This window comes from Crocuta crocuta, unplaced genomic scaffold (genome assembly GCF_008692635.1).
Source record: "Crocuta crocuta isolate KB4526 unplaced genomic scaffold, BGI_CrCroc_1.0 scaffold176, whole genome shotgun sequence".
NCBI lineage: Eukaryota > Metazoa > Chordata > Mammalia > Carnivora > Hyaenidae > Crocuta > Crocuta crocuta.
The window spans coordinates 807746-819761 of record NW_027531905.1 but is presented as its reverse complement, the minus strand read 5'-3'; the positions used below and the strand labels follow the sequence as shown (position 1 = coordinate 819761).

The window sequence follows — 12016 nt, the reverse complement described above, 5'->3', positions numbered from 1 at the left end:
TCGTTCATTCTCTCTCTCTCAAATACATAAATAAACATTTAAAAAATTAAGAAAAATAAATTCATAATCCTTTCTTCTGCAAACTTAATATGCCATTAATCTCATTTGGGTTTGTTTGGAGGTTTTTTAGTTCGTAAATTGTAGTCTTTATCTCTAAAAGTTGTGAGCCTTTTTTCTATCTTCTGTGTCTCTACCTAACATGTACCATCTTTCCTCAAGATTTCTGAACATATGAAAAACTGTTTTGTTTTTTTTTAATTTTTAATGTCTTATTCATTTCTAGGAGAGAGAGAGAGAGACAGCGTGAGCAGGGGAGGGTCAGAGAGAGAGGGAGACACAGAATTGGAAACAAGCTCCAGGCTCTGAGCTAGCTGTAAGCACAGAGCCCGACGTTATGCTGAGTAAAATAGACAGTGAACAAATACTGTATGATCTCACTTATATGTGGAATTTAAAAACAAACCAACAAGCCAACAAAAACCAAAATCAATGATACAGAGAGTAGACTGGTGGTTGCCAGATGTGGGAGGTTTGGCATGGGTGAAATAGGTGAAGGTGGTCAAAAGGTACATACTTCCAGTTATAAAATAAGTTAAGATGTAATGTACATCATGATGGCAAATTATTAAGAGTGTATTGTATATTTGAAAGTGCTTACAGTAGATCTTAAAAGTTCTCATCACAAGAAAAACATTTATAACTGAGTAGTGATGGATGGTAACTAGACTGGTAATCATTTCATGATATACACATATATAATATCATCTTTTACACTTGAAAGTAATATACTGTTATATGTCAATTATAACTCAATTTTAAAAATCAGCAAAGAGCAAGAAAAAGAAATATGTTAAAAATGCTAAAATATAAATTATTTTCCATTCTTCCAAAAAAAAAACACCCCACATAAAAATCCCCCAGATTAAATTCCTAAAAAACAAACAAAAACTTACAGGTAGCATCATACTTAATAGTGCAAGAACAACCAAATGCTTCCCCTCCATGATCAAGAAAAGGACATATCCACTTTCACTTCTTTTTAATACTGTACTAGAGGTTCTAGCCAGTACCAAAGAAAAAAAGAAAAAAAGAAATGTAAGTCATACAGATTGCAAAGAAAGAAATAAAACTGTTGTTATTAGCAGGTGGCATGATCATTGTAGAAAATCTGACAAATACGCTACTAGAGCTAAGAGTGAATTTAGTAATATCACAGGATACAAGATCAATATACAAGAATCAACTAGATTTCTAGATACTAGCATTGAACAATCAAAAAATGAAGTAGAAAAAAAATCCAGACCATGTGTAAAAGCTTTTAGAAATAAAAGCTCACTGGCTCACTTTAGGAATAAATCTGACAGAAACCAAGAAAGACCTCTGGAGTAAAAACTACAAAACACTGCTGAGAGAAATTAAAAAAGATCTAAATCAGTAGTGAAATGTACCACGGTCATGGGTCAGAAGACTTAACATTGCTTAAATGAAAATTCTCCATATATTAATTTATAGATTCAATGCAATCTCAAACAAAATCCTAGCAGTTTGGTCATAAAGAAATTGACAAGCTGATTCTAAAATTTAAATGGGACTATAAAAGACTTAGAATAGCCAAAATCACTTGAAAAGGAACAAAGTCAGAGGACTAACATTAGCAAACTTCAATATAAAACTGTATTAATATATAAAACTATAGTAATCAAGACAGTATGGTATTAGCATGAAGATAGAACAGTAATACATCAGGGAAATAGAATACATGATGCAGAAACAGATTCATAGATGCGATATTACTTTTCAACAAAGGCATAGACATGTAACACCAAAATAATAATCTTTTAGACACTGTTAAATCGTGTCTAAACAATTGCATATATATATTTTTTAAATGTATATTTATTCATTTTGAAAGAGAGAGAGAGCTGTGAGCATGGAGCCCAACGTCAGGCTCAAACCCATGAATCATGAGATCATGACCTGAGCTGAAACCAAGAGTTGGACGCTTAATTGTCTGAGCCATCCAGGTGCCCCTACATGATTTCTTTTTTTTTAAAGGAATGTCAGTCCACATTTGCAACATATACAAAATTAATCCCAAATGGACCATACACCAACTATAAAATCTGACAATTATAAAACTTCTAGAAGAAAATATAGATTGTCTTTGTGACCTCAGAGTACAGAAAAATTTCTTGGATACACCATGAAAAGCACAATCCATAAAGGAAAAGATTTATAATTAGACTCTACCAAAATAAAAAAACTGTTAAAAGAATGAAAAGATAAAATATAACTGGGAGAAAGTATTTCTAAAGCACATATTTGGAAAAAAAAAAAAAAAAAAAGATGTATCCAGAATATAGAAACAACTGACAAAATTCAATGACAAGAGAATAAAAAACCCAAATAAAAATTGTCAAAAGAACTATGAGCTATCACCTCATACCTGTCAAAATTGCTAAAATCGACACAAGAGATAACAGATGTTGGAGAGGATGAGGAGAAAGGGAACCCTACTGCCCTGTTGGTGGGAATGCAAACTGGTGCAGCCACTCTGGCAAACAGTATGGAAGTTTCTCAAAAAGTCAAAAATAGAACCACTGTATGATGCAGCTATGGCACTAGTATTTACCCAATGAATACGAAAATTCTAATTCAAAGGGGTACATGCACCCCTATGTTCACAGTAGCATTATCAACAATAGCCAAATTATGGAAACAGCTCAAGTGTCCATTGACTGAAGAATGGATAAAGTAATGGAATATTACTCTGCCATAAACAAAATAATGAAATGTTTTGTCATTTGTCATGACGTAGACCGAGGTAGAGAGTATAATACTAAGTGAAATAAGTCAGAGAAAGACAAATACCATATTTCACTCACATGTGGAATTTAAGAAACAAATGAGCATGGGGGGGAAAGAGAGAGGCAAACCAAGAAACAGACTCTAAGCTATAGAAAACAAACTGATAGTTACCAGAGGGAAGGTGGTGAGTGGATGGGTTAAATAGATGATGGAGATTAAGAAGTACCCTGTTGTGATGAGCACTGGGTATTATACGGAAGTGCTGAATCACTGTTTTGTGCACCGGAAACTAATGTTACACTGTATTTAACTAACTGGAATTTAATTTTTTTAAAGGAAAAAAGGGATGCCTGGGTGGCTCTGATGGTGCAGAGCCTGCTTGGGACTCACGCACTCCCTCACTCTCTCACTGTCTCTCTCTCTCTCCCCCAGAATAATAAAAATATACAGTTTGGCGGTTTCTTAAAACGTCAAACATACACCTACCATTTCAACCAGACATTCAACTCCTAGAGCGCTACCCAACAGAAATGAAAACATATTTGTCCATATATGTTCACGGCAGCTTTATTTGCAATAGCCAAAACTCAAATATCCATCAACAGGTGAATCAACAAATTAAGGTGTATCCATACAATGAAATACTATTCAGCTGTACACAAACACACACACGCATGCATCATTCGATACATACAACATGGACGAATCTCAAAAGATTAAAGCTCAGGAAAAGAATCCAAAGAAATAAGGCATATATACTCTATAGTTTATATAAAACTCTAGAAACTTCAATATAATCTATATTTAACAGGTAGCAGATCATCGGTGACCTGGGTTACGGAGGGGTCAGACATATGGATTATAAAGGGGCAGAAAGAGACTTTGGGGATAATGGATATGCTCATTATCTTGATCGTGATGGCTTCATGATGGCTAAACATGGTAAAATTTAATTGGACCTTAATAAAGCTGTTAAAAAATGAACAAACAAAACTGGTACATTTATACAAAAGAAATCCATGTAGCAATTTTAAAGAATGAAGAAGGGCTAACATACATCAAACCTTTCCAAGATACAGCATTAAACAAAAACAAAGTGCAGACTACTATATATAATCTGCTACCATTTGTAATTTTGTTTTAAACCAAAAAAGATACTGAACCAATCTTTCCAGTGATTGTATTTACATGTATAGAATCTCTCTGGAAAGACACTCAAAATGATATGAGCGAGAGAGAGAGACAGAGAAACAGGAGGGAAGGAGGAGAGAGGACAGGAGAGAGAAAAAAGAAAGACGAGAAATAGGCTGAGGTTTGGAGTAGCTGAAATACTTTTTTCAACTATGATTTTTTTTTTTTTCCTGAACAAATGTACCACTTTTTAAACACAGAATGACCTAGTGATTCCATCTGGGGGGTGGTCTGTCCTATACAACACTATGGAAATGCCAAAAGATATATGTACAAAGCTGTCTACTGAACCATTTTCATTATTGCTTAATGAAAAAACTGTGAAACATTGCTTATATTTTATATATTTCAATATAGAAAACAATAGTCTAAAATGCTCATGCGTGCTCTTGCTAGCTCTCTAACCCCCTCCTCCCATCAGAAAACTCTGAAAGTACACAGATTGGGAGTAACAATTGCCGGTGGCTTTGGTCCTAAAGCACAGAGTCTGGGGAGACAGACAAAGAAGGGGAAGGTTTGTGTGGGGGCTTACATTCTAAGTTTCTGAATTGTAGTAATTTTTTTTGGTAATGAGTGTATATGTCCTTTTAATTAAAAAGGCTCAATGAAGACTTTATTAATTTGTTATTTAAAATTGACCTATAGTTGACATATAACTCAATAAAGATTTTTTTATAATTTAAATAAATTATTGGGGGGCGCCTGGGTGGCTTAGTCGGTTAAGCGTCTGACTTTTCGCTTAGGTCATGATCTCGCGGTTCGTGGGTTCGAGCCCCGCGTCGGGCTCTNCGGGGGTTCGAGCCCCGCGTCGGGCTCTGTGCGGACTGCCAGCTCAGATCCTGGAGCCTATTTCAGAGTCTGTGTCTCCCTCTCTCTCTGACCCTCCCCTGCTCACGCTGTCTCTCTCTCTCTCTCTCTCTCCTAGAAGTAAATAAAAAATATAAATAAATAAATAAATAAATAATTGGTTTTAGTGTGCAGGGCCACCATAATAGAGGTCAAGGTGTGATAATTTTACACTGGACTTAAGATGATACTCACCCTTTTCCGCGCTTCAGATTTCTGGAAGCACTCGTGCTGTATGAAAGTAGCTGCCGCAGAAATTCTGGGTGGCGGTGTGTGGTCTGCATCGAGCATACTCACTGCTCGCTCCAGAGTCATCTCCATGTCTGCATTCCTAGACAAACAGTCAGAGATTCAGCAGAGTTCCAAACCTGCTCCCTCCTGCCTACCAACCTGATCCTCCAGAGATGGCTCAGCTAATATGGGGAAGCACCTAGAACATCTAAGCCTTGGCTTTTCCTCAGCCAGAAGAAAACTCATCATCTGAGATCAGAAGGCATAGGAAGCCAGCAGTAGAGATGGTCTACTTCTGGTCACACTGGCCTCTAGAATGTCACTGAATTGAGTAGCATCGTAATATAGAGCAAAGAAAGGAAACTGATTTCACTGAAAATAAACAGATGTAGCGTGATAATTACATCTTAAAAAGTCACTTTAAAGGCACAATAAGACTTTATGTGGAATTTAAAATAAATTTGGTCAAAGAAGTTAAAAAAATTATTTCTACCATGGTAACTTTACACCTGTGGAATGATATACCATCCCTCAGTAATCGTTAGGTTTTTCTCAAAGCTGTTCAGAGATTATTTCAGTTAAAAATGAATTTTAGAATAAGCATTCTAAAAATGTTCTCTTTTTATAATGTTTATTTTTGAGAGAGAGAGAGAGAAACAGAGAGAGAGAGAACAAGTGAGCACACAGAAAGGGCACTAGTAGATAGGGGCAAGAGAGAGGGGACAGAGGATCTGAAGCAGGCTTTGTGCAGACAGCAGAGAGCTGGATGTGGGGCTCAAACTCACAAACCATGAGATCATGACCTGAGTCTCAGTCAGACACTTAACCCACTGAGCCACCCAGGTGCCTTTAAAGTGTTATTTAATAAATATAACGGCATGTAAATAGTAACATCCAGGAAACCTGTTTTGTTCAAATAAATCATGCTAATATGAAAAAATTCATCAGGAAAGGTAATGATTAAAGACAATTATAAATATGCTTTTTCTTGGGGCACCAGGGTGGCTTAGTTGGATAAGTGTCTGACTTTAGCTCAGGTCATGATCTCCTGGTTTACGAGTTCGAGCCCTGTATCCAGCTCTGTGCTGACAGCTCAGAGCCTGGAGCCTGCTTCAGATTCTGTGTCTCCCTCTCTGTCTGCCTCTCCCTCACTCACACTGTCTCTTTCCCAAAAATGAAAAACATTAAAATAAATTTTTAAAAGATTTAAATATGCTTTTCCTTGCGGCACCTGGGTGGCTCACTCAGTTAAGCATCTGACTCTTGATTTCAGCTCAGATCATGATTTTACTGTGGGTTCAAGCCCTCTGTTGGGCTTTGCCCCTGCTTGGGATTTTCTCTCCTCCTTCCTCTCTGCCTCTCCTCTATTTCTGATTGCATTCTCTCTCTCTCTCTCTCTCAAGATAAATAAACTTTAAAAATATATGCTTTCTCTTAAAGAAAACAATTTTATAAACATTCTTTTATCATTTGTTTTACCATTATAATGACATTTGGTTTATGTCTTTCTAGTAGCATACTAGATTGCAGGTATTTATAGTGATGATGAAATCTGATGCAGTTTGACACAAGAGAGGGTAATTTATAGAGGACAAATAAAATTGCCACTTGTAAAACAGTAACTCCCAAATGCCTCATCGAACTGGTTTTTTCTCCCTTTTTATTTCTGCCTAGAGGGTAGCCAGGTTAGGTGGCCTATTATTACTGTGGATGTTAATACATTCATGCTTTCTTAAGCATTGACTCAGAGAAACCAGACAGAGGACAGCAAAATCTTAGAACTGTGGCTAAAGACATGTTTTAAATGTATTATAGGACTCTGGCTTCAAAGAGGGGTACACCTGATTCATTCCAGGTAATGGAGAATAAAAAAGACAGTGTGGCAGGGTGTTTTCTAGTATTTACTAGCAAGCACAGTGAACACACGCATAGCATGTTTTACTGTATCTCACTCTACTATGCTTTGCAATACTGCTTTTTTAAAAATGGAAGGTTGTGGGGCACCTGGGTGGCTCAGTCGGTTAAACGTCCGACTTCGGCTCAGGTCATGATCTCACAGTTTGTGGGTTCGACTCCACATCCGGTTCTGTGCAGGCATCTCAGAGCCTGGAGCCTGTTTCAGATCCGGGGTCTCCCTCTCTCTCTCTGCCCCTCCCCCGCTCATGCTCTGTCTGTTTCAAAAATAAATAAAAACTATAAAAATTTTTTTTTTAAAAATGGAAGGTTGTGGCAACTCTATGTCCAACATGTCCATCAGCACCATTTTTCCAAAAGCATTTTCTCACCTCATCTCTGTGTCACATTTTGGTAATTCTCATGATATTTAAAACTTTTGCTATGGTGATCTGTGATCAATGATCTTTGATGTTACTACCATACTTCTTTTGGGGTGCCACAAACCACACCAATATAAGATGACAAACTTGACCCATAAATGTGTGGGTTCTGACTGCTCTATCAACTGGCCATTCCCCCACCTCTCTCCCTCTGCTTGAGGCCTCCCTATTCCTGGGACACAGATTGAAACTAGGCCAAATAATCCCTACCGTGGACTTTAAGTGTTCAAGGGAAGGGAAGAGAAGAGTTGCACATCTCTCTATATATCAAAAGCTAGAAATGGTTAAGCTCAGCGAGGAAGGCATGTTGAAAGTCCAGACAGGCCACGCCTCTTACACCAAACAGTTGGCCAAGTTGCAAATGCAAAGGAAAATTTCCTGAAGGAAATTCAAAATGTTCTTGAAGGAAATTCAAAGTTTACTCCAGAGAACACACAAATGATAAGAAAGCAAAACAGCCTTATTGCTGATACGGAGAAAGTTTCAGCGGTCTGGATAGAAGGTCAAACCAGCCCAACATTCAACATTCCCTTAAGCCAAAGCCTAATCCATACCAAGGCCCTGACTTTTTTAAATCTATGAAGGTTGAGAGAGGTGAGGAAGTTGCAGAAGAAAAGTTGGAAGTTAGCAGGGGCTGGTTCATGAGGTTTAGGAAAGAAGCCATCTCCATAACATCTAAGTACAAGGCGAAGCATTTATGTAGAGGCTGAGGCAGGTTACGCAGAAGATCTAGCTAAGGTATTTCAGGAAGGTGGTTATACTAAAAAATAGATTTTCAATGTAGCAAAGTGGCTTTACATTAGAAGATGCCACCTAGGACTTTCATAGCTAGGAGAAGCCAATGCCTGTCTTCAAAAACACAGGCTGACTCCTATGTTATAAGGGCCACTGCAGCTGGTGATTTGAGGTTGAAGCCAATTCTCATTGACCATTTCTAAAATCCTAGGACACTAAAGAATTATGCTAAACCTACTTTGCCTGTGCTCTGCCAATTGAACAACAAACACTGGATGACAGCACAGTCGTTTGCAACATGATTCACTGAATTTTTAAGCCCACTGTTAAGACCCACTGATCAGAAGAAAAAGATTCCTTTCAGAATATTACTGCTCACTGACAACGCACCCAGTCACCCAAGAAATCTGATGGAGATGTACGAGATTAATGTTGTGTGGTTTTTTTTTTTTTTTTTTTTGCCTTTTAATTACCTTTATTTCAGAGAATTCCACAGATGCAAGATCCTATCAGTCAATTCTCGAGTGGCGGTGGGGTGGGGACCTTCTTTCTTATGTCTAGAGGTAGCAGTGGAGGTTGTCTAAAAAGGAGTTCTCCCTCTTCTTTAAAGACTATTCAGGGCAGATAAGATAGTCTTTTCAATAAATGGTGCTGGGGTGCCTGTATATTCATATGTAAAGAAATGAAACTGGACCCTGATCCTACACTAGTCACCAAAACTAACTCAAAATGGGTTAAAGACTTAAGTGTAAGACCTGAAATCATGAAATTCTTAGAAGAATGCACAGTAATGAAGCTCCGTGATGTGGTCTTGGTGAGGACTTTTGGCTGTAACACCTAAAGCACAAGCAAGAAAGTAAAAAATCACCAGGTGGGGCTACATCACACTTCTGCACAGCAAAAGAGCAACAATAAATTCAAAGAATCAAAGGAGAAACATCGCAAACCACATGCCTGATAAGGGCTTAGTATCCACACATATAAAGAACTCCTACAGCTCAGCAAGGAAACAGTCAAACATGTGAAAGGCCAACAGGTACAGGGATGCTTTCTATCTCCAGTCATTAGGGAAATGCACAGCAAAACCACAAGGAGATGCCACCTTGCGCCCGGTAGCATGGCCATCGTCAAAAAGAGGTAACAAACGCTGTCGGGGATGGAAGACAGGACCCTCGTGTGCTGCTGGTGGGACTGCGGACTGGAAGAGTTCAGAGGATCCTCCAAGACTTAAACTACCATATGATCCAGCACTTCCACTTGTGAGAACACAGTTGACCCTTGAACAGCATGGGGGTACAACCACCAACACCCCCATATTCAGTTGAAAATCTGTTTATAACTTTCAACTCCCGAAACACTTTAGTGCTAAGACCTACTACTGACCAGAGCCTTAGAGGTAACGTGAACTGCCATTAGCAGACACCCTGTATGTTACACGTATCACATACTGCGTTCTCACAACAAAGTCTGCCAGAGAAAGGAAGGAAGGAAGACATGTGCAGTACCGAGGAGTATCGATGGAAAACTCATCTGTAGGTAAGAGGACCGGCACAATTCAAGAGTCAAGTGTGTGTGTGCAAAGGTAACAAAAACACTAACTTAAAAAGATGTCTTCACCCCATGTTCACAGCAGCATTATCTACAGGAGCCCAGACATGGAAATCATTGAAGTGTCCACCACGAGATGGATCAAGAAATCATGTGTGTGTATCACACCAGAGCATTGTCCGCAGAAACAAAGGAGAGAAGTCCCACCATGTGCAACAACATGGATGGATCCTGAAGACATTAGATTAAGTGAGATGAGAAAAACTAAAATACGTGTAAGTGGACTCTAGAAAAAGGACAACTAGTGGGAAAGCGACCAGGCCTCTTCCCTGGTTGGCACAGCCTGGCCGGAACACGGGCCCTCTGCACACGGCCACCACCACCCTGGGCCACACGAGTGCTAAGTGCCAAAGCCCTCCTGCACGCAGTCTGCACACGGTTGTGGCCTGTGGCCTCTCTAGGATCAGCAGCAGTGGGGAAGGGGAGGNCCCCGGAGGAAACGCGCCCGGACGCGGGAGGCGGCCACGCAAGGCCGCGCACAGGTGCGCCTCGGTGTGCCCCACCAGCCGCGCTGAACCTCAGGCTTCCGGGGTGTCCTCACACCTTTCCTCACACATTTCGCGGGGTGACTCCTAGCTTCCTGAGCCGCCCCGGGGAGACCGTCGCCGCCTACTGAGATTAATGTTGTTTTTATGCCTATCAACATGATATCCACTCTGCAGCTCATGGATCGATGAGTCATTTTGGGCACCTAAGTTTTATTACTTAAGAAACACAATGCTTCGGCAGCACATATACTAAAATTGGAATGATACAGAGAAGATGAGCATGCTCCTGCACAACAATAACACGGATATTCGTGAAGTGGTCTATGGCTTTTAAAAGTCATGGGAATGCAAGGCACAGCATACGGAATATAGTCAATGACATTGTGGTAGCGTTGAATGGTGACAGATGGTAGCTACACCTGTGATAAACATAGGTATAAACCCGTTAATCACTATGTTGTATACCTGAAACTAATGCAACATTGTGTGTCAACCACACTCAAAAACTTTATTTAAAAAATACACTGCACGAGGCTATAGCTTCCATAGATAGTAATTCCTCTGACAGATCTGGGCAAAGTAAGTTAAAGACCTTACGGAAGGATTCACCATTCTAGATGCCACCAAGAGCATTCCCGATTCCGGGTCCCTGGCTGGCCCAGTTGTAAGGGCATGCAACTCTGGATCTCAGGGTCGTGAGCTAGAGCCTCATGCTGGGTGTAGAGATTGCATAAGTAAATACAACGTTTTTAAAAAATTAATAAAGAACATTCCTGATTCATAGGAAGAGGTCAAAATATCAACATTAACAGAAGTTTGGAAGAGGCTGTTTTCAACCCTCATGGATGACTTGAAGGGTTCAAGACTTCAGGAGAAGAAGTAACTGTGGTAAGAGCAAGAGAACTAGAATTAGAAGTGGAGCGTGAAAATGTGACTGAATGGCTTCAATCTCGATAAAACCTTAATAAAAGAGGAGTCGCTTCTTATGGGTGAGCAAAGAAAGTGGTTTTTTGAGGATAAAATCTTCTCTGGTGAAGATGCTGTGAAGACTGTTGAAATGACAACGAAGGGTTTAGAATATTACATCAACTTTGTTGATAAAGCAGCTGGGTTTGAGAGGAATGACTCCAATTTTGAAGGACGTTCTATTGTGGGTAAAACGCTAACAAACAGCATCACATGCTACAGAGAAATCATTCATGAAAGGAAAAGCCAATTGATGGGGTCTACCTCACTGTCTAATTTTAAGAAACTGCAGGGCGCCTGGGTGGCTTAGTCGGTTAAGCGTCTGACTTTCGCTTAGGTCATGATCTCGCTGTTCGTGGGTTCGAGCCCCGCGTCGGTCTCTGTGCTGACAGCTAGCTCAGAGCCTGGAGCCTGTTTCAGAGTCTGTGACTCCCTCTCTCTCTGACCCTCCCCTGCTCACGCTGTCACTCTCTCTCTCTCCTAGAAATAAATAAAAAACATTTAAAAAAATTAAAAAAACAAACAACTGCCACACGACACAGCCACCCCAACCTTCAGCAAGCACCACCCTGACCAGTCAGCTGCCATCAGCTTCTAGGCAAGGCCCTCCACCAGAAAAACGATTATAACTCTCTGAATGCCCAGATGATGCTCAGCATTTTTTAACAAGAAAGTTTTTACAAATATTTTTAATGTTTATTTTTTTTATTTTTGAGAGAGACAGACTACAAGCAAGGAAGGGACAGAGAGAGAGAGAGAGAGAGAGAGAGAGAGAGAGAGAGAGAGGGAGACACAGCATCTGAAGCA

At 39.7% G+C, this 12016-nt stretch overlaps 1 protein-coding gene and 1 non-coding gene across 2 annotated transcripts in view; one reads left to right on the top strand and one right to left on the bottom strand.

Annotated features, from left to right (window-relative positions):
* Nucleotides 1-12016, bottom strand: part of PKP2 (plakophilin 2) — a 79510-nt gene that overhangs the window by 57090 nt on the left and 10404 nt on the right. Inside the window, exon 3 of the mRNA XM_077774526.1 lies at nt 5041-5176. Within this exon, the coding sequence (XP_077630652.1) occupies nt 5041-5176 (136 nt within the window). The remainder of the gene's footprint in view (nt 1-5040; nt 5177-12016) is intronic.
* On the top strand, nt 10473-10574 carry LOC144240296 (U6 spliceosomal RNA). Its single transcript, XR_013337669.1, has one exon. It is a non-coding gene; the product is annotated as a U6 spliceosomal RNA (small nuclear RNA).